The sequence below is a fragment of the Cupressus sempervirens genome, chromosome 11, assembly GCF_028749045.1.
Source record: "Cupressus sempervirens isolate cs-2001-9-10 chromosome 11, ASM2874904v1, whole genome shotgun sequence".
Taxonomy (NCBI): domain Eukaryota; kingdom Viridiplantae; phylum Streptophyta; class Pinopsida; order Cupressales; family Cupressaceae; genus Cupressus; species Cupressus sempervirens.
The window spans coordinates 439,033,885-439,058,031 of NC_143128.1; the positions used below are offsets into that span (position 1 = coordinate 439,033,885).

Sequence of the window (24,147 nt, forward strand, 5' to 3'; positions counted from 1 at the left end):
TGCTCATGAAGAACTGATGTAATTTTGTAGCTTATCTTTTATGATGTCTTTTCAGTTGCTCGTATAGGACTGAGGTGGTTTTATTATGATTCTTTGATTTATGATTTCATAAGCCTAGGGTAGGTTATCTATGTGTAGTGTCGGGAAGTGGCTTGCAATGGGGATCGGGGCCCTAAGAGGCTGCCTGGAGTAACCCATTGTAAGTTGTTTTAATAAGTGAAAACATTTACACTAAATGAGAGAAAATGAACCTAACAAGATAATTGTATGTTCTCTCCCATGCCTTGAGTGCTAGTACAAACTAGGATGGGGTAGAGAGAATGCTTGGTTACGACCTTGCATTCCATAGTATGCCTCGTCAGTACGAGAGGATACTAGTGGCCGCAGGGATCAGTAGGGACCCGAGATTCCTAAGGGATTGCTCGGGTAGCTTCTACGTGACTTTTGCGATGACACTTTCCCACTTGCATATTAGGTTTCTTACGTGTCTTTGTGGTGCCTCTGGGTCTAGATGTCTATCTATGTTGGAACCTTTGCGTTAGTGTACTTTTAGGATTTCCCAGACTTAGAGAGTACTTGTGTTTTAGGTTTTGTTATCCTATTTGGGACTTGAGACTATCTCCTCAGCGCGGTGGGAGTGGACCATTTAGGTTCCACGCGGTCGAGTGGTAGTGCTTTTTACTCTTACCATTGAGATCCGTTCCGTGGTCACCGTGGCTGGAGTTTTCGTGATTGGCATTTACCTTCATTATGTTCTTGGATTATTATGATGGATGGTTAGATTTTATGATAGATGTTTTATCATTATGGATGTATCATGTATGGTGAATAGTTTCATATATTTTTATTATACTTTGTATCATGGATTCGTAGAGGTTGATGCATTTCTATTCTTACATATGTATATTCTTTTAAGCCTTTTCATACCCTGTGACTTGTACGGTGGATGATTGAGCATTCCGAATTAATTTGCCAAGAGGCATTGGGATCAAATGTATATTATGGACATGGGACTTTTTGATTATTCTTTCATATGTATGTAGTAATTGTTAGACTGAGAATTAATTAAATTTAAAAGTGACTCAACGTCTTGGGATCCTTAAGAAATGTAACTTGCAATGTATGTTGGTCGATGATTACATGTTATTGCTTCTGCTACTATGTGTTTGATGTGTATGTTATACATTCTTACTTTAAAAAAAAAAAAAAATGTTTAGCAAACTTAGTGAAACTTTAGGTTAATTCTTTTGGATCCCTTGGCGGGGCATTACAAGGTGGAGGTGGATTTAGAGGTAATTGTTTCAAATGTGGGAAAGAAGGGCATAGATTTTTTGAATGTCCACTTAGTAGGACTGTTGTTGTTGTGAATGAGGTTGTAGTTCAAGATAGTCAGCCTAAGCAAGGAGAGAGTCTGCTAGCTCAGCGAGTATTGGTTGGTGAGATGACACTGGAATCTTGTCAGAGGACTAGTTTGTTCAAGACTTGTTGTAAGCCTAGTGGTAAAGTCTGCAAGGTGATTGTGGATGGTGGTAATACTGATAACCTTGTTCCTGAGGAGATGATTCAAAAACTTGGTTTGAAGAGAGTGAAACATCCTTATTAGGATTGGTTGGTTGCAAGGTGAACATGCTTTAGAAGTGAGGGAGCAATACCTTGTTGATTTTCGGATTGAGAAATATAACGATCAAGTGTTGTGTTATATTGTGGACATGAACAGTTGTCATGTTTTACTTGGTAGACCTTGGCAGTATGATTGTAGGGTTGTGCATGATCATGTCAAGAATGTGTTTGTTGTTGAGAAAGGTGGTAGGAAGTTATTCTTGATTGTTTTGCAGAATGAAGAACTCGGTAGGAGGAACCTAAGTATTGACACCCGAGTTGAGTTGGCAAATTCTGAGAAGGTTGGAGATCAGCATGGAAAGCCGATCTGTAAAACACTGAAGATGGATGTGAAGAAGCAAAAGAAGAACAAGGGAAAGAGTGTACAAGTTGAGGACTTGGAGGATATGTATGCGAAGAACCAGTTTGAGATTTATGTGTTGAATCCCAAAAGATGTTTTTCCAGCTACTAGAACATCTTTTCGAACATGGGATGTCTGATGCAGGAGCATCCTAGGCTTTCTTGCAATCCTTCATGTCTGAGGAATTATGGCTTGTAGTTGTGGACTCAATCACCAAAGAAGTGTTGTTTGGTCATTGTTGGACATAGTTTATGCTTGGGAGCTCGGCATTCTCTGAGAGCTCGGCATACACTATGGAGCTCGACATGCTCTATGATGCTCGGCATGCTCTAGGAGCTCGGCATGGACTATGGTGCTCGGCATGGTCTTGGAGCTCGGCATGGTTTATGGAGCTCGGCATGGTCTGTGGAGCTCAGCATGGTCTAGGAGCTCGGCATGGTCTATGGTGCTTGGTTTGCACTGCGAGCTTGGCAATGCTTCTGGTTTTACTGGTGCTCGGCTTGCTTTTGCTGACACTCAGTTTGGTCTTGTTTTCTATTGGTGCCGAGTTGTCTATGAGCCGACTTTTGGTATTTAATTTATGTATGGATATTTAATTTGTGTTGTAGCCAACTTGTGGCTCAGCATATATTTAATGTGAGAAATTTAATTTGGTTTGTAATGCACTAGACCGACTTGTGGCTTAGTTGGGTATAAGGGGTTTTTGTGGAGTCTTGAAGCATTAGAAGTGTGATCATCCAGCTTGGAGAAGAGGATGTGAATTTTGAAGAGCTAGGGCTACGGCTTGAGAACCAGAGGATTGCTTGGTGGACCTGAGGGTACAAGTGTGGATTCTTCTTGGTGTTCTTATCCAGTTGTGGATCTAGACTAGCTGAGATTGGGCTTGTGATTGTAAGTCGGATCTTGTTGGATCTTGCAAAACTGATTTTGTAATTGTTGTTTGTATTTGGCCCTAACCTAGAAGGCCTTACAGTCGGGCATATTGCATGTAATCAATTATATCTATGAACAAAGAAATGCAAACAAGAACTCACAGCAGAGTTTGAAATGAAAGACTTAGGTCTACTTCACTACTTTCTTGGATTAGAAGTCTGGCAACAGGATAACTACATTCTTCTAAATCGAGGAAAATATACAGTCGACATCCTAACAAAATTTGAAATGATGGAATGCAAACCAACAGCCACTCCTATGGAAGTAAACCTACACAAGTTGAAGGATGATATGATAAAATCAGAACCTACAGATTCTACTTACTACAAACAAATTATTGGTTCTTTAATTTATTTGGTTAATACTCGTTCTGACATATGCTATGCTACTAACACCTTAAGTCAGTTTATGTGTGCACCAAAGAAGATACATCTACATGTAGCTAAGTACATTTTGAGATATCTAAAGGCTATTATTGGAATGGGAATCAAATATGATAAAGTCAACATCAAACTTCATGGATATTCAGATTATGATTGGACAGGCAGTTCTATTGAACAGAAGAGTACTTCTAGATATTGCTTCAATCTAGGATCTGGTATGGTTTCTTGGTCCAGTGGAAAACAAACTCTAGTTCCATTAAGTTCCACCGAAGCAAAATACATTGCATCTTCTTTGGGTGCTAGAGAAGCGATATGGCTACGAAAGTTGTTAGCAGATTTGTTTAAAAGACTTTTGAAGCCCACTGTGATTCATTAAGATAATCAAAGTTGCATCAAGCTTTCAACCAGTCCGGTATTCCACAATCGCTCCAAACAAATTGAAATTCCTTTCCACTACATTCGAGATATGGTGAATCAAGGAATCATTCAATTAGAGTACATCTGTACTAATGAGCAAACAGTTGATATCTTTACCAAGCCTCTTGCTAAAGTGAAGTTGAAATACTTAAGAGAAAAACTTGGTATGATTAATTTGTAATATTGAATATTAAATTAAATTTTAATTCATGTGAGTTTATGCTTCTATTTTGTTGGTTAGTAGCATCATATATGTAATGAAAGGTGACAATCTTTCATGGACATATTTATTCAGAAGGTAATTATTTACAAGGTGACGATCTTTTAAATAATAGGCCTATTACCATGGACATCTCTAAACATTGCTTTGAGCAATTAGAGATCATGAGTAACTAATGTTCATGGACATCTGTAGACATTGCTTCGAGCAATTAGAGATCATGAGCATCCAATTTTCATGGACATCTCTAGACATTGATTCGAGCAATTAAAGATCATGAAATCTTATGTTATTACTATGGACATCTCTAGACATTGCTTCAGGCAATTAGAGATCATCAATAATGAACTCATGTTAATATCATGGACATCTCTAGACATTACTTCGAGCAATTAGAGATCATGAGTAACAAATTTTCATGGACATCTTGTAATGTCCCCTTTTTCTGGGACATTATAATTCAGTGTTGTCGGCTCACTTTGCCTCGGTTTCAGGGCGCGAAGGTTCTTTATGGGGTTTAGTTCGAGATTTGGCTTGGACATTTCCAATTTCAGACCCATCAAAGTAGTTATGGCAGTTTGCCTAGATGCTTACTATTTTTAGTAAGTAAACAGAGCTCAGTATTCATGATATCTCAACGTTGGGTTGGAAGCGTCTCATCGAGAGCTTTCCAATGAGCTATTGCACGTGCTTATCTAAGTTCATTTGGTCAGTTATTTTAATGCTTAACGATTATATGGTTTACTGGCTAAGTGACTTTAAAAGTTCATTTAACTTGTCACTTTATTTTAAAAGTACTATGTTCATTTAAGTGACTAAAGGACAAAAAAGGTGTTTTATCCCACATTGCTTAAAGATGCGTGCATCACATTGGGAAAAGTGATAAAGGTACAACAGACTCTACATGGGAGGAGATATGAAGAATATAATATTCAAACAAATATTAAATCTAGGAGCTGGAAACAGTTGCTGGTTATTTCTTCTAGGATGCAAACCCTTGAAGAAGTATTTGAAGGTTGGACGCAAACCTAGTCTTCTTACAAGTTAATTTACATTTCCAATCTGATTGTTATTTTTGCTTATAAGATTGGTTTTTTTGGATTGTTGTGTGTTATTGTATAGCTGATGTGTAATACAATGACGTTGTTTGGTAACAATTTGTATTCATTTCTGGTTTAAATATGTACTTTCTGATTATTGGAGGAATAAACAAGCTTTTCTGGGTTTTCTCGTATGCACATGTGCTGGTTATAAAGTGGATTTAAGTTCTGGAATTTATATCAAATACAGGTTTACTGTTCGGTTTACAATTTGTAAGTTTTATATCAAGAAATTTAGTAAATATCTGGAAAGGGATATTACAGTGGTATTAGAGCTTATGTATCCTGCCAGCCTACAGGGTTTACATTTGACCATTCACGAGAATATTAATATTAAATGCTCAGATAAACTACTAGTTGCCTGAATGTGACTGGGTTCTTTCCTGAGGACGAAACCCCTTGGATTGGTGCAGAGATTGGACGTAGTCTCAACTTCGCATTAAGAGTGGAATCACCCAGATTTCACCACTGGTCTTCAAGGTTCGATTTAAGAGTGTTAGCGTATAATGGTTGTTGGATGATAGAAGGTTTTCATACCCGCTGAAGGAATGGTGGTGATTTCCATATGCGAATATAGGCAGTGAGGAGTTGTGAAGTGGTATCAGCCATTGAGTAGAGCATTTGCGATAGGAGGTAGCCGCTATTCAATACCCGACAAGTAATCCGTGGACAGCAAAGTGGGAGTCGGAAGTTCATAAAAATCACAGGAAAAAACCATGAAAGCATCGCAGGAGATCGACTGGGTTTAAACACCATCATTCTATGGTTACTTGCGACACTACAGACCCCACCCCCATGCGCGTGAAGCCCTACATTTTGCAACACGTGAATGCCCAACGTCGACATAAGGAACTGCAGATACCAAGTGCACTAATCTATTTCCTATTTCTATCCTTCGAATAAACTTGTAATTGTTGGGTGTGAGTCGGGTATACTGTATTGGTTTTTGCATTGACTGGAAACGTTGAAACTAATATTTGCAAGAGTTCCAGTTAGCGTCAAATGTCTAAGGCATTACTGTGTGTATGATCTTTGCAAAACTCTTCTGCAACAAGTTCTTAAGATTTGTATTATTCGCAAGTCTATGATTAACATAATAGATACAGCTAGGTGAGTTTACTGCATAAGTAAAATACAAATACATGCTCGGGTTCTAGAATGACAACGATATAGAACATATACAGGTTGCATGGGAATTGTTTGACTAAATTTCCCTCAATAATATAACCAGTATTTTGGTCTTACAACTTTATTAAAGATCAATTCAACAAGGCCAGAGCAATTTGGGTATGACTGGAAACTATTTAATATAATTTCTATCCACAGTAATCAGCATTTTGAACTAATAATCGATCAGAGAATATTACAATGATATCAGTGGGGAATTTGTTGCAAGTTACCTACACATTGATGAATTCGGACCTGCATTGGGCAATCAAAATTTGGAGTTCGTGGTAAAGACATTGGACAATTATTATATCTAAAATTGGGCATTATTCCCTTCGCACGACCACACACCTGTGTTTAGTGTATTGTTGTTGGACAATGAGGAGCTCGGCATTATTTGAGTTTGCACCCCAAGTGTTTAACCGAGGACTTGATGATGCATTGGTGTGGGTTGGTGCCAGAATTATATCATCCTTTGTGGGATGGGTATTCACCATCTTCGGAAGGTGGGATTAGCAGATGCAAGCATCCAACTCAGCTGTTTGTGGGGGATTACTTGCAGGGAAAGCTGTCGGTTATACATCATGCAAATATGTATCCAACATGGTTTGCTACTTCTCTGTCACAAAGTTCTCTTATGGATACATGGTTACAGGACAATTATGGTGTCGCTTGGCATGATGGTTTGGTTAGTTATCACATCCATGGGAGTTTAGTGGGAGCTATAAAGAGATATTGTGTTATAGACGCTACCAGGTATTTTTACCTCTATATGGCAAATGGATGTGGGGTTCGATTGTTTTGGGATCCAGGTGGCGACAAGTTTAACACGATGTATTGGTTGATCGGGGATCCAGGTGTTAATAGTATCTTACATCTAATGGATTATGCTGTAACTATGATTTGTGTGTTTTAGTCTTCTGACACATCAAAGTTCCAGAGATTAGGATTACTCCGTTTCCACTAGGGTGATATAGTGGTGGAGTCAAATTGGTTGGATCTGCCATTGTCATTGGTACAGATATTATCGGAGTGGTACAGTGGTACAGTGGTGCAGATACTACAGGAGTTGGTCAGTGGTATCTTAGACAACACACGAGTTCTCACTTGGGATCCAGGTGGAGCATCCTTATGTATTGCTGTTTATCGGGGATCTTATTGGAGAGTTGGGTTGCTATCATCCTGGGGTGGATATTGGTATATTGTTGAGCTCCCATCTTCACTTGACAGTAGAGATTCACAGGGTCACTCATGGAGGGAGGCTTTCATCCTAACTGAGGGTATTGACACATGGGGCAACAGCACATGGCAGTTGGTGTCCATTTATGGTGAGACTTGGAATCCTGGCATTCAGTTATTTGGCACATTGAGTCCTATTGTATTTTTTCAACATTCTGAGTTTGGGAAAATGCATGTCGAGGTATATCGATTGAGGAGTAGAACCTCATTCTCGAGGCGAGTATGGGACCCTGGCATTTGATTTCTGCAGATATGAGTGGATTGCTTGAGGGCAAGCAATCTTTGAGAAGGGAGGCTTTGTAATGTCCCCTTTTTCTAGGACATTATAATTTAGTGTTGCCAGCTCACTTCACCTCGGTTTCGAGGCGAGAAAGTTCTTTATGGGGTTTTGTTCGAGATTTGGCTTGGACATTTCCAGTTTCAAACCCATCAGAGCAGTTATGGCAATTTGTCTGGATGCTTATTATTTTTAGTAAGTAAACAGAGCTCAGTATTCGTGATATCTTAGTGTTGGGTTGGAAGCATCTCGCCGAGAGCTTTCCAACGAGCTATTGCACGTGTTTACTTGAGTTTGTTTGGTCAGTTATTTTAATGCCTAACGATTATATGGTTTACTGGCTAAGTGACTTTAAAAATTCATTTAACTTGTCACTTTATTTAAAAAATACTATGTTCATTTAAGTGACTAAAGGGCAAAAAAGGTACTTTATCCCACATTGCTTAAAGATGTGTGCATCACATTGGGAAAAGTGATAAAAGTACAACAGACTCTACATGAGAGGAGATATGAAGAATATGATATTCAAACAAATATTAAATCTAGGAGCTAGAAACAGTTGCTGGTTATTTCTTCTAGGATGCAAACCCTTGAAGAAGTATTTGAAGGTTGGACGCAAACCTAGCCTTCTTACAGGTTAATCTACATTTCCAATCTGACTGTTATTTTTATTTATAAGATTGGTTTTTCTGGATTGTTGAGTGTTATTGTATTGCTGATGTATAATACAGTGACGTTGTTTGGCAACAATTTGTATTCATTTCTAGTTTAAATATGTCCTTTCTGATTATTGGAGGAATAAACAAGCTTTTCTGGGTTTTCTCATATGCACATTTGCTGGTTATAAAGTGGATTTAAGTTCTGGAATTTATATCAAATACGGGTTTACTGTTCGGTTTAAAATTTGTAAGTTTTATATCAAGGAATTTAGTAAATATCTAGAAAGGGATATTACACATCTCTAGACATGCTTCGAGCAATTAGAGATCATGAAATTTTATGTTATCACTATGAACATCTCTAGAAATTGCTTTGGGCAATTAGAGATCACAGGTAACATTTCCATTGTGATTACTCTAGATATTATTTTAGATAATTAGAGATCATAATATACATTATGATAGTGTTCATAACATGGTGATTTTTGTTTTCTGACTTATAACTATTTTATTGTGTGAATATCAGATAAAGTAATCAAGTATTCTATACTGAAATTCTAATGGTGTATTACTTCTCCCTTGCTAAAGAGGGAGTGTTAATGTTTTAGCATCAGTAGAAGTAAATAATGTTTATCTGATATACTAATCTGTGTTTATGTTTAACGGATAAATTTTACCGCTGATTATTAAATCTATATCTGTATATATGTGTGTGTGTGTGTGTTTGATTAATATATACTTGCAAGATAATCATCGGCAGATAACAATACATATCGGCAATCACAATTTGTATTGACACATTATTAATATGTTATCGAGCTCCTTATTGTGTTATGTACGGGCACACTTCTTATGTTTTGGTTGCCTTAACTAAACAGGCTGTTAGTCATGCCACCGAAGAGGCGTGACTCTACGTGGCCAAAGACCATGTAGAGTCATGACGCTATGGGGGTCATGACTCTCCGCCTCATACATAAGGGAGAGCAGATCACTGAGGATTGTGAATTCGAATTTCTCTGTGGTGGATACTGGAACATTTCAATATTGCAATTATTAAATGCATGTCAATGCTTTCTGTATACATGAAGATTAGGGAAGTAATCAATATCCTCGTTTCGTAGAGTAAAGAATTTATTATTTTCAACCAAGGAGGGTTTTGAGAATTGAAAAAGAAAATTTTAAACTGAAAATTTGAATGGTTAAACGTAATGTTTCTACCAGGCTAATATTGTAAATATTATTAAAATATATATATATATAATATAAAATATATATATATATATAGTGTTGAATTTAAATTTTATTTTAAAAAAATGAATAAAGAGATGGCATTGATTTTAAAAGGATTATAAAACTAAAATTTAAAAATATATATACTAAAAATTTTATTGAAGAGGAGAATTTAATTTAAAACATAATTAATAAAATGTAAATTAAACAAAATATATTAATAAAGTTTTATAAAAAAATTATAAACAAAATTATATATATATATATATATATATATATATATATATATATCCTTATGCACATTGGTGGGGGGAGTAATCGCTTTTAATGTTTTAATTAAAGTAAATGATAATAAAAATATATATATTAAACTTACCGCCCACTTACCATTTTACTGGCGGTACGTTGCCTGCAAAAGCAGTGTGCAGCACCAGCAAGGAATGATGTGGCCGCATGGCTATATTAATAAGCCCGTGGCCTGCGATTATATTAAATCGCATGTGTTTGCAAATGTTTGTTTTGGAATGTTTTAAAGTTTGTTTTAATATTAATATTATTAATTTTAATAAAAGTTTTAATATTGATTTTGATATTATAAAATTTAATTTATTTTAAGTATAATTTAATATAAATTTAAAGTATTACTATTTAATAATTTTAGGAGTATAATATGAATATTATTAAATTAATTAACAATTAATGTATATAGATAAGGAGTTTCATTAATAAGTTACATTAATTTAATATAAAGGGTTTTAAATATAGTTAATTTTTAATTAATAAAATTATTGATAATTTTATTAGTTATTAACAATTGAAAATTGTTGAGATATTAATATAAGCATTTAGTTTGATATTCATTAATTAAATTAATTATAAAAATAAAAAAATTAGTTTAATTAACTGTAATTGATGATGAATAAAGTTAAACGAAAAATTGTAGATTTATTATTTAGATTGAAATCATGTACTTATCTTAATAAGTTAAATAAATAACTTGCCTTTAGATCCTTTTAGGAAATCAATCTAAATCAACTAGGGGTACCTTGTGAATTATTTAAAATCAAATCGGGGTAATCGTGCAAATCATTTAAAACAAATTAGGTTTATGGCATGGGTTAACTGTAAAACTTATTGCTTGGAAACATATAGATAAAAGCTAGAAAACTGGAACCTTACCTTTAACTCAACTATATGCTTTCAAATCAAATCCGAATTGTGAGACTATTTTCTATTGTCTATGGGTTATCTGTGTTTTGGGGTTTTTTGGGGTTTGTCTTAGCGTTGACCAGTTTTAGGTTGTTACTAGAGGCTCAGGGGGGTTTGTGAATGTGATGTTATGATGATTTGGTCTCGATCTTTCTAAACCCAACCATGTTGATGTGTTGATATGCTCTATGATGGATGTTTTTACTGGTTGTTATTGCTCTCCAGTTTCCTTGTGTGAAGCTGAGGTGTATGTATTTGAGATACCTGACTTACCCATTTTTTGAGTCATTGATCAATTATATTTGATTTGCTTTCTAGTCACTTTGAGAGGACTGAGGTGTTTTGAGTGATTTTTTCTTGATGATGTCATCTTGTGACATGTTTTGACTTAACCATTTTGGAGTCTTCGATTAGTATTGTGATTTATTTTGAGATATTTTTCGGTTGCTCATTGAGAACCATTGGATATTGTGATTATCATTTGATGCTTTTCAGTTGCTCGTGGAGAACTGATGTGATTATTGTGGATTATATTTATGATGCTTTCTAGTCACTTGTATAGGGCTGAGGTGATTTTGTGATTTGTGATTTCATGAGCCTAAGGTAGGTTATCTATGTGTAGTGTCGGGAAGTGGCTTGCAATGGGGGACAGGGGCCCTAAGTGGCTCTGGGATTGACTCATTGTAAGTTGTTTTTAATAAGTGATAACATTTACACTAAATAGGGATTAAAATGAGCCTAATAAGATAATTGTATGTTCTCTCCCATGCTTCGAGTGCTAGTACAAACTGGGATGGGGTAGAGAGAACGCTTGGTTACGACCTTGCATTCTATGGTATGCCTCATCAGTACGAGAGGATACTAGTGGCCGCAGGATCACTTGGGACCCAAGATTCCTAAGGGATTGCTTGGGTAACTTCCAACATGATTTGTGCGATGACACTTTCTCGCTTGCATAGTAGGTTTCCTACATGTTGTGTTTGCCTCTGGGTCTAGATGTCGATCTATGTGTTGGAACCTTTGAGTTAGAATACTTTTAGGATTTCCTTGACTTAGAGAGTATTTGCGTTATGTGATTTGACACCCTGTTTGGGACTTGAGACTATCTCCTCAGCGCGGTGGGAGTGGACCATTTAGGTTCCACGTAGTTGGGTGGTAGTGTTTTTTACTCTTACCATTGAGATCCATCCGTAGTCACCGTGGCTAGAGCTTCTTGGTATGCTTGGTTATCATGTTTAGATGATGTTGTTTACTTATGCTTTATTGTAGAATGTTAGATTTCTTTATGCATATGTTGTAGCATGTTTTAGATGTGACATCCCTATTATGATAGCACCGATAATCTTTTTGGTGGCTTGGGATGTTACGCACGGGGGGATGGCTAGGGCCCACGATGGTCTAATGATGCTATTGACAGTTGGGAGGAACCATGCACTTAGATTAGTTGTGTTTTATGATAGATGGATGTATCATGTATGTTATTAGTTTCATTTACTTTATTGTACTTTGTATCGTGGATTCGAGGATGATGGTGTATCATTATATGTTTATTCTTTTAGCCTTTCATACCCTGTGACATGTTCAGTGGATGATTGAGCATTCTAGATTTCATTTGCCAAGAGGCATTCGGAACAAATGTATATTATAGACTTTGGACTTTCTAATTATTCTTTCATGTGGATGTGGTAGTTGTTAGACTTAGTATTAATTAAATTTAAATGTGACTCAACGTCTTGGGATCCTTAAGGAATGTAACCTGTTATGTATGTTATAGATGATTGTATGTTATTGCTTCTGCTACTATGTATTAGATGTGTATGTTATACTTTCTTACTTTTTTTAAAAAAATGTCTGGTAAACTTGGTAAAACTTTAGGTTAATCCTTTTGGATCCCTTGGCGAGGCGTTACAGAAAACAAGTGACACCAGGAAGACGACAAGTGGGGCTGTCAATAGTTTTAGTAAGGAAGAGGAGATTAGAGGATCCCAAGGCCTCATGTAGTAAGCCCAGAGAATACCAAAACATTCCTTTGGCATTCCAGAAATGTATCTGTATAGTGTCACCTTTCAGTTTGTTGTCAACTAGCCTAGACATCTAAGACTGGAACCATCATTTAGCAGCAGTGCTAACTCTAGAATCTCACTTGGAGGAAAAGTGCCTTCAATAACAACCTTCAAAAGTCTAATAACTACCCACTTCCATGCATGTCTAGCGGAAACCGCAAGTTCTCTAGAGTGTTTAAGTTCAACAACCTATGTTTTTGTAAGGTCTCCATCTAGAAAAATCTTCATAGGTAGAGGAAACAGCTTCCTCCTTGCTTTAAGAACCTGTATGTTAACAAGTGTGGAATAGAAGTGGAGGAAAAGTGTTGTCATACCCAATCCAAGCTCTATCCTAAATAATATTATCAATGTTGAGATGAAACCTAAGAAAAGAATGACCAGCAAAGAGAGGATCGAGGGAGGTACACAGGAGACTACGGACTTTAAGATTGAGCTCATATGCTCTTTGGGTCCTTTCCTCAACTAATTTGGACTGCACTAGCTCTTTGATGCCAACAATAGAGGGTGTTGGTATGCTGCAAACAAACACCCAAGAGTTCGACACCCATGATAGCTAAGCCAATTGCTACAAAAGAAATCATGTAAGACAATGAGCATGAGTGGTAATTGCTATTTAATGATGACTTCATTTAATTATTTAATAAAGTATTGAAATGACTTTAATGGAGCTTACTGAATAATTAAGAATGTCATTTTAATTTATAAGGGAATAATAAAGAGAGAGAAATGAAATTCCAAGAGACAGATAGAGGAAAAACAAAGAGTCACAAGGATGTGCTATTAAAGAACATTGAGAGGCGTACTGATTGAGAGGCTTATTCTCAGCATGCCTGGTTTATGTTTGGTTATTGTTTTCTCTTGGAGATTTTTGGGAGGTTTGGCTTTCAGTTTGAAAACCTAGGGACATAAACCTACAGGATTTCTCAGTGGATTGGGCAGAAACAAATTCATCTTTGGAGGTGGATTCGCAATGCAGTTTACAGCTAGGAAAATTCGTGAGGATTCCATCTGAAAACAAACTTGTAGTAATAGAGGTACTTCATATCTTACTGGTGAATAAGATTGTAATGATTTATCTATTTGATGACAATATTCATTGAGACCTTTATTCAGTTTGATATTATATGGTTTTCAATATACTCTGTTGAATGAATAAAAATCAATTTTGTTGCAAAACATTTGTTTAAATTTCCATAGAATATTTAGTAATATATGGAGCAAATTTCTAGAGGGGATATTGCACTGCATAAGTCGATTCTACCCAAAAACAACCTTATATTTGGCATTGATTTCTTCAAGCATTTAAGTTGTTTCTTTCAACTTTCAAGTATTCAAATTATTATTTTCAAGCATATGAGAATAATCCATGGAGGTTTGTACAGTCTCAAAAGGCCTTAATTTGAGCTTAGCAAAAAGAGTTTCCTATTTGACCCTATCCTATATCATGACATGGTATGTGACAAGAGCATACCCACAAACCCTACAGGGGGCACTGTCCCTTTCATGAGCTTTAAAGAACAAAAAACTGCAATGTTTTTTCCAAGTACAAGTTCTAAAAATGATAATTTTCTCAACTTTTTGTCAAGAAATATTTTCAAACCGCTTGCTCCTATTCAGCCATCCACGTCACATATCTTGGCAGAGAAAGAGGAATAAGTTGTGCCTTGCGAAACATGACGAACCCCAAAAAAGAAGATAGTGTGCTCAAGAAATAGGAACCATTACACCTTGGGTGAGCTTCTTATTGTTTATCATTGACTTGTGGATGATCTGAAGTTGTACAGGCTGTTTAATGGCAAGAAACTATTGAAACACTATATTGACAATTGAAAAGGGTTTGGAATGGCACAAGAGCGTAGGGAATAGACAGCCCTACTTTTTATAGTGGGCTGCCACAACTCTCTTTAGAACTCGACTCTCAATGAGGCTAGACCCAAAAACTGCAATGGACTATGTCATAGAGGCAATCAAGAAATTTAAAAAACCCTCCTAGATTCAATATTCGCTGTAGGTAATATTGCTTATCTCAAGGAACACTGTTACAATCCACACGGACCTTCAGCAGTTTGAGGGTGTAGCAATGATGTTGCATAGAATATGTGGAGGTTTCACGGGAGCTGATATAATCAATCAAAGGTATGCATCAGATGCTTTATGTGTAAGGCATCAAAATATAGTAGTTAGAATTATCATTTCTTGGTTATTATAATTCTAGTTATTAATTCCTCAAGTCATCCCAATAAATTTATTTATATTCTATGGAAAATTCCTTTTGTGTATGAATTTCCAAGTTTATGAATGCTTTGTCCTTAGTGAGGTGGCATAGGATTACTACAATTTTGAATTTAATAATTTAAATAACCCGACATCTTTTGTCTCTTATCCAAGATTCATTGGAGTTTTAACTCATTTTCTTTCCACACATGTACATGTCTCTTGTCATGAATTACATACACACATACCACTATAAGGTAGCAAATATAAAGGCCTAACGCTACATATACAACTTTTCATTCTATCTGTATAAAATAGAGAATTTCTATCATTGTTTCTTTCTAGCTAGTGCATGATTTTTGTAGGTGGACATTGTTAGCATTGTAAAATTTTATAAAATTTCAATTTGTTGTCTTCATTAATTCATCTAGGGCTATCTTCCATTAGATTTTTCCCACTTTCAAAAAATCCTCATATTATTGTCGTACAGTTTGTTTCAATGTGTTATTTTTGTTTTTTGCTCATGATTTCAATGTTTGGCAGTAGATCTTGGCACAAAAACTTTCCAATAGTTAAGAGCTGCTTCTAAGGACAGTTAAGTTATGTGTTAGGATGATTATGTTTACCTACTGAAAATAATCAAGGTTGAACATACCAACTAAGAGAGGCAAACAAGGATTTACAGAAAATGCCTAATCCTCAAGAAGAGGCTAGAAGATTGCAGCAAGTTTAATTGGTGTGTCGTCTGGTCTATTGAAAAAAAATTCTTTAGCAATATTTGGATTGAGCTAATACCAATGGTTGAGAAGAGGTCTAGGGAACGATTCGTAGGCAGCCGATAGCATTTTCGACATGTACCTGAGAGAAAAGCAAGCAGATTGGGCTAGCTATTTTTGTTTAGTGACATGATCAATGCAGAATTTGAATGGCACGTGCCTTCAACCTTATTTGTATGACACTTCCTTTGATATAGCTATAAGACTTAAAATTCCCAAAGTAGGAAATGACTTTTGGAAGATGGAAGCAAAACTGCATGAATTGATAGGAAAAAAGATGCTTTCATAGGTATATCTATAAGGTATTGGTGTGCAAAAATGAAACTGTAAGAGAAGAAATACTGCTATCATTAAGCAATGCCAAACATGAATTATTTCGTGAGTTTTATTCTGATTTTCTGATCTCTTCCTTCAATATCTAGCTCAACTGGAAGATTTATTCTTTTTGCATTTTCCAGGTCACTTCTAACAAATGCTTTGGTTGATTAGGACTTCAATATCAATTCGTGGGGCTGTGGGTCTGCTTTTATGTTATCTTATCAAAGAACAAAATTCTTAAACTAAATATGTACCCATAATGCTGGCAAGGCACACAATCTTCTCCATGGACCTCCATCTGCACCTCTCATCTCTAAGTATCTTTTAAGCCTCACCTGCAGGAATAAAACATCCCCACTTATTGCATTTTCATACTATTTGAAAATAGCATAGAAGTAGACCTAGCAACTAAGTAACCCACATTGCAATGGCTCAAATAATCCTAATAGAGCTAAATATGCCTGAAAATAACCTCTGGAAAGATTGTAGTAAGATGATTTTCCCAATCATTAAGTGTAGGCAGTTCGCCAGGCAATGAAGGAAGCTTACCTGCCAAGAAATCCTGGACCAGTACAACATCATCATATAAGAAAATTTCTGCCTATGATTTAAAATTTCCCTATAAAAGCAGAAATAATGCCAAACATGTCATCTAGGCTACAATGATACCTAATAATCTGAAATCACTATAACTTCTGAAGTGAAAGATGTATGATATAATATAAGAATGAAATGTCAAGAAGTTTCAATACTCTGAATGACATGCCAGTACAGTCGATGTACTTCTTTTTTCGATACATAAAGTACATAGGAACATCTAAAGCATAATCCACATAATTTTCAAACCTGCATCAAAAGGACATCCTATATTAAACTGACTTGAGGAATTTCAACTAGGCTAAAATATAAAGGAAACATGAATCTGCTCAGCTATTCTTTTTCTGAATCTGTATACTGCAGAAATTTTCATCCAAAATAATGTGATTCAAATACTCAATAGAATAGCCTATGGCTAACAAACAACCCCCATCCTTATTAAATGCTCAAATTTCTTTGTAAACTAAAATTTTTAAGATTGGTAACACATAAATCAAACATTTTAAGGCTTCAAGCAAAGATAAGGAGAAAATATGAGAAATCCCTCAAAAATACTTAGTGTTAGAATATTCTGATGAGTACTTGAGATTTGAAGATAGTTCTCCTAAGCCTATCCTCCTATGACAAGCTTGGTGGAGAATCAGATGGCCCCCTCCCCATTCCTTCAAGCGGGCAATGTTCAAGCCTTTGCTGATCCTCAAGAAAATTCCCAAACTGAAGAACCAATAATATTGAGACGGGCAGACAAAACCATAGCAGCACTAGCTCAGCTATCTTAAATGCAGATATTTGTCTAACATTGGAGATAATAATTTTTAGAAGCATGAAGACACTTCTATTCAAGTTTTACTAATGTTACAAAAACATTTCAAACAAATATGTATCATAGATTTAGAGTACGCTATTCGCCTTTGTTTCAAACTTTCATATATCTTCACTTGTAAAACCAAATCTGAATCTGCTACAAATGTACTGAGCACTGTCATGTATTTGGTATGTGTATTCCAAATGCAACATCCTCTTCAGTTTATATATAGAGAATAGGCCATGAATAGACATGTCCCTTCATAGGACATGTCTATTTATTAATTAGATGATTAATATAATAACAAATTTAATCACTCACACACACACACATATATCATATTAATTTTTTTTATATAACAATAACCTTATATCTCAATTATAAAGAACACATATATAGTAGGTCTATCCAACTTAAGTTATTAAACATCAACACTCCCTCTTAGCTTAGGGAGGATAAACACATAAGAATAAATATTACTTCAACGTAATATTACAAATAACAATTTTAAGGATATCTCAAAAGATTTCCACCATTTGATATTGCATTTTATATCATAAGTATTGGTCTTCCAGAATATCAACTCATGATATTCACCAAGTATTCAAAAATAAGGGTTGATATCACATCTGATATCAAGAGTATTGACCTCCCAAAATATCAATGATATTCACCAAGTACTCAAAATAAGGTTTGATATCACATCTAATATCAAGAGTATTGGCCTCCCAGAATATCAATGATGTTCACCAAGTACTCAATAAGGTTTGATATCACATCTGATATCAAGAGTATTGGCCTCCCAGAATATCAATGATATTCACCAAGTACTCAAAATAAGGTTTGATATCAAGTGTATTGGCCTCCTAGAATATCAATGATATTCACCAAATACTCTTTGAGTAATGGTCTTCCATAATTTTTAGATGCAAGAAATTCACCATATATTCAACTTGTTTGATCTCATAATACTAGTTATAGTGAGATCGTCACCTTACAATAACTTATGCAAATACAAGTGACATCATTTGGAAGTCATCACTTCCTCATGATGTACACAGGGGGTAGGCCCATTAAGGTCATACAGTGACACACAAGGACTTTTGAACTCCCTTTAAATATGATATGATCAAGATCTTCAAAGATCAACTGAAACATATCCTCTATTAGATGGATTTGTCAAACTCCCTCTGAACATCAATCATCTGAGCTCCTCTTGTAGATTGGGTTAAACATCAACTCCATACTATGACATACATCATAGAGGCACAATATCAATATTATTACATATAGAGCAGCAACTTCCTTTTCCAGTAATCACGGTTGAATCAACAATTTATACATGAACAGTGGCATTAAGAGGGTTGCAATTCATTGAATTTTAACATCTGAATAGTATTGTCTCTATTCCTCAATCTTCCCTCCAATACTTGTCAATTATCTACTCTCATTATACATGTTCTCGCTATGTTCATTAAGGGCAAAGATTTTCTCAAAACTTTGAATGTTTATTTATAAATTGATGTATAAGCAATTTGTGCTTGTATATCTAGCGCTAGACTTATGTAATCATAGCATTAGAACACTAGTGAACTCTTCTACTATCTATAAAATCTCTGCCTCCACGTCATAATTCGGTTCTATATATCGTACATTACCAACGAAGACAATACTCTAATTCAAAGGAATTAAGGCATGCATACATAATGTTGTGTGCTCGTTCACAGTTCAACCATTACGTTGTCACTGCCAATTACAAGTCGTGTTCTCATCAATATCTTCGTCCTTAACAAACGCATGGACAAGATTTATTATTCAATTCTCCAAACATCAATATTACATAAAACTTTACCAATATTCTATCGTCGATGTGTACATAGGAAGTCTGGCAAATTTGAAAGGAACTTGTAAACATGTAATCTACAGCCGATTAATAAAAAAATACAATTTAGAAACCACTTTCGGTCCAGACTCCAAACTGAATATCGCACATGTAAACTAATGTTATATTTACTAGTTTGATGATTAGATTGATGCTCAGTCGTTATTGGGTTTAGTGTTGGCCTAGGTGCTCGGTCATTGAAGGGGCTCGGTCGGTGAAGGGGCTCGGCGTATACTATTGCTCAACAATGCTTGTGGTTTTGTTGATGCTCGACAGTGTGGTTTGCAGGATGGGATTCTCATGGATTTGTTCAAATGATTTGGTGCATTTATTACATGAGGATTGGGATCATGATGTGGATCGATTGTTGGAGTTTGTGTGGACCTATTTTGGTCTTGGTTAATTGATCTTGACGTATTTAATAAGTGTTGTAAGCCTTTTAAGCCATTTGGTATTTAATATATGTTGGAGACCGACTTGTGGCTCAATGTCTATTTCATGTAAGGGTTAATTTGATTTGTAGCTTACTAGGCTAACTTGTGGCTTAGTTGGGTATAAGTAGGGGGTCTTGTGGAGTCTTTAGTCATATTTATCCAGCTTGGAGAAGAGGATGTGGCAGAGGAGCAAATTTTGAGCAGGGCTAGTAGTTGTGGCTTGGGAGACAAGGAGATTGCTTGGTGGGCTTGCGATCACAAGTTTAGATCTTCCTTGGAGGTTTCTACCAGAGTGTGGATCTGGACTAGCTAGGGTTTGGATTGGATCTTGAGGAATCTTGCAGAACTATTATGTGCTTTGTATTTGGTCGTAACCAATAAGGCCTTATAGCCTAACACATTGCATTTAATTAGTTATTTTATGAATAAAGAGTTGCATTTGGTATCAGATTGTGTATCTTGTGTTGTGTTTCCATTGTGTGGTTATTTGTTGGGAGCTAGGACATCTCCTTTGTGGATTCTCATGCTTTGCACTGTGTCAATAACCTCCTTTTCTATTTTCTTACCAATAAATCTTTACTTGTCTTTTGTGTTTAACATAAACAATTATATAATGAAGACCCCGATAGATTTGTCCTTTACCAAGCAAACACATGGTCACATCCCGATAAAAGAATCATTAAGGCAAACCTCAAAAATTTTGAACTTGTCCCCATTAATACACTTTGACTAAGCACAATCGCATTTCTTTATAAATTTGTTCCAAACTACTGATAACATCTTCAAGTGAGAATGAATGTCTTTCAAATACGATCAATGAAAAATATACTTATAGTTTTACATAAGATGCTCCATATTGTCACTGTAAACAAATATGTAATACTCTAATAAAGATAGACACAATCCAGCTCTTTCCCATGAAATATTTGACTTCAGAAATATAACGATAGTATTTGTATGTTTGTTCTCTTTGGAGATTCTACCATGAAGTTAATATATACGATACTATAGATTTCATCTTTGGCAATGCAACAATTGTTATGCAAAACAAAAGTCTTGTTTCATGGTCGATGAGCAACCAGAAGAATTCTTTGGATATAATAGTCACCCAAACTCAATGTCAAACTAAAGTCGTACAACTTGCATCTCAAGCCTGTCAAGCTCCTAAGTTGATACGTTCCACCAAAGACTCAAATCTAAATCCCTATCCAACATATCAAACATCAAATCTGAAGTAGTGAGATACGTCTCAGATATAACAGTCTTCGGTCACACCTGTAACACAAAAGAATTCACTTCTTCATTCTCTGTACTCTGATCTAGTAACTTCTCTTTTGTTTCCCCTGCTTCTCAAATTTTCTGAATTCATCTTAACAAGTAGACTCTAACACCATGTTTTTTGGGATCTATGGCAAATGTATAGAGCACTGTCATGTATTCGGTACGTGTGTTCCAAATGCAACATCCTCTTCAATTTATATAAAGAGAATAGGCCATGAATAGACATGTCTATTCATTAATTAGATAATTAATATAATAACAAATTTAATCATATATATATATATATATATATATATATATATATATATATATATATAATTTTCTCATATAATAATAACCTTATATCTCGAATATAAAGAACACATATAATAGGTTTATCCGACTGAAGCTATCAAACATCAACACACTTGTTAATGCATGATAATTACAAATGTTTATTCACCTTGTGAAAAGACATCATTATGACTTTGCATCCCCCTAGCTCCCATTATGCTCTTAGAATAATTCTTTGCATCCCCCTAGCTCCCATTATGCTCTTAGAATAATTCTTTGCATCCAAAGAAACGAGACTCATCTCAACTTGATAAGTCTTGAAGTGAAGCACCCTCACCAAATATGGGAGACCCACATTCAAACTCAGTTGAGTCTCTCCTAGACTAATTAAGTATGGATACTTGCCCAGAATTGTCAAGTCTTGATGAGTTTGAATTTAAGACATGGTAGTTTATCTACAGCCAGTATCAGTTCATGATCCAGTTGCTTGCCTTATTTATGAATCCATTGTTTCTGCACCCATTTTAGCATCATATAGGCGATTCCTCAGTGACAGTTTAAGTTGATCCACAAGAAGTTATAAATCTCACAAAATTTCAATCCTTTTTTATTTATGACATGCACCCAAAATATAAACCTTATCTATAACATTTATCTCCCCATACTTGACTTCAAATCAATCTAATTCTCTTCATTAGAATATATACACTTAAAATTTTAGATTGTCCAATTTATAATTTAAGTTATATTTCATGAATATATTTCAAGATGATTGAAAGTGGTTTCAAATGATAAGGAGTAATAATTTAGATTCTATAGGTTTTAGAATATCTTGAAAAAAAAAAAGACTAGGTCAAATTTTAGTAATTAGCAAGCTCCTAGCAGCATTCTCTCACTCTCTCCAGCTCACTCTATCATCTCCGAACTTTCTCCCTATCACTCATCTTCTATCCCTTCTCTCTACCTCTCTCAATCTCACCCTCTTCTCTCTCCCACAAGATTTAGACCCATCTCCCTAAATCTCTCTCTCAACCCCAAACCCTCATGAGGAGTGCTACCCTCAATCTCATTTTGGTGTTGCTCCTAAACCCCATCTAAAACTATAATTCTACGGAAGTAATAAGATAATGATGAATTATGATCATAAAAATCAACATAACGCATATCCCTTGTTGCAAACCTTTGCATATTCATAGTCAAAGCACAATCACGGATTATCTTCTTTTGTATTTAGGACAACTTGTTTAGTATACAATGACGCCATAAGAAAATAGGCATGCAACAATCCTTGTACTAGTGAATACAACTTAACTCATATTGTTGGCTAAAGAATTTATAATCACTGACTACAACTTACAAAATTGTGACTTTAGGCAATGTTTCATGATATTTCTCTCTCCTCTCAGCAATAGGGGAAGCTCCCTTCTTATCATAGGTGGCTCCAATAAAAGCTTAACTGAAAATTACAAAAAGGGTGGTTCTCTTAATCAATTCTTCTTTTTTCAAAAATGATTTGCAAGTAACTACGAGTTTCAAACTTAACAAAAAGGTCCTATTGCTACGATAATACTAGTGGCCTGTGGGTTCACAAAAGAACAACAACAAAGTCAGCACCTTAATTATATATTTTTGTGAAACAAAAATAGGAGCCCAAAGTCTCTTGCGCTTGTCTCGTGAGGTTTCAAGCATAATAGCTAGTAAGGCACAATGTCTCTTATTGGATCCTTTTTTAATAAAAACACTTACAACTAAAGCCCAAAGCGTTTAGCTCTAAGTAATTGTAGCCACTACTATCTGTCACAAATTTTCCTTCTACGACACAAAGTCTTCAAAAGTTCAAATTGGCTTTGAATGCAATGGACAGCTTAAAGTTTGCTCAATTAAATCCAAATCCCTCTTGAATCAAAATGCTAAAACTTGCTATCAACTAAAGAAAATATCATCACCTAACAGTTTGAATTGGCATAAAGTCTCAAAACAATCTGCCTCTTTTATTGAAAGCAATCTTATTTACATCCAAGCACAAAGCCTTAGAGTGCATTATGCAAATTGACAGAATTTTCTTGCCTTGCCAAAAGATGATTATTTACAATGAGCTCCCTCATTTATATAGGAAAAGAAAAGAGAGAAAGGTAGAGGGAAAAGGGGAAACCCTCAATCACCTGGACTTATTCAAAGTTGCATGCCTAATGCAATTGCAACTTGATTGCATGTTATAGCTTTGCAGGTGATACTATCACATGCAATTACATTTTGTTTTTCCATTACATGTATTATGTAAATTACAAATTACAAATACATGATGAAAATATTGTAAGTGCCTAACAATACACAACTTCTATTACATCATGCTTTATCGGTCTACGTGTTGCTACAAGACGCCCAATGTTTTATGATTATTGTGCTCAGGTTTGGTGGAAGCATCTTGAACTAGAATATGAATATGCATCCTTGATTGTTCTAAAGTGTTTGTTGACCATTTTTGTTTTGAAAGCACTCTATGCTTATAATCATTCCTTCACCTCCTTGTAGGCTTCATTATGTGGTCATATTTCTTTCATGTCCTTTCTTCTTTGTATGCATAAAACCAATTATTTAAATGGGGAAAACTTTAAAACGGAGTTTTTTGGGAGGAGCATTGCCTATGGAAGATTCTATTAATTGAAAATTGGAGTTCAGTCCAAACAATATTCATATACGATCTGATCC

At 35.4% G+C, this 24,147-nt stretch overlaps 1 protein-coding gene across 3 annotated transcripts in view; it reads right to left on the reverse strand.

Annotated features, from left to right (window-relative positions):
* Positions 1-24,147, reverse strand: part of GSH1 (glutamate-cysteine ligase) — a 155,455-nt gene that overhangs the window by 44,801 nt on the left and 86,507 nt on the right. For all 3 annotated transcript variants that reach the window (XM_089807903.1, XM_089807902.1, XM_089807901.1), the window contains 3 exons: positions 16,919-17,012; positions 16,639-16,728; positions 16,421-16,501 (listed from right to left, as the gene is read on the reverse strand). In XM_089807903.1, the coding sequence (XP_089664029.1) occupies positions 16,421-16,501; positions 16,639-16,728; positions 16,919-17,012 (265 nt within the window). The remainder of the gene's footprint in view (positions 1-16,420; positions 16,502-16,638; positions 16,729-16,918; positions 17,013-24,147) is intronic.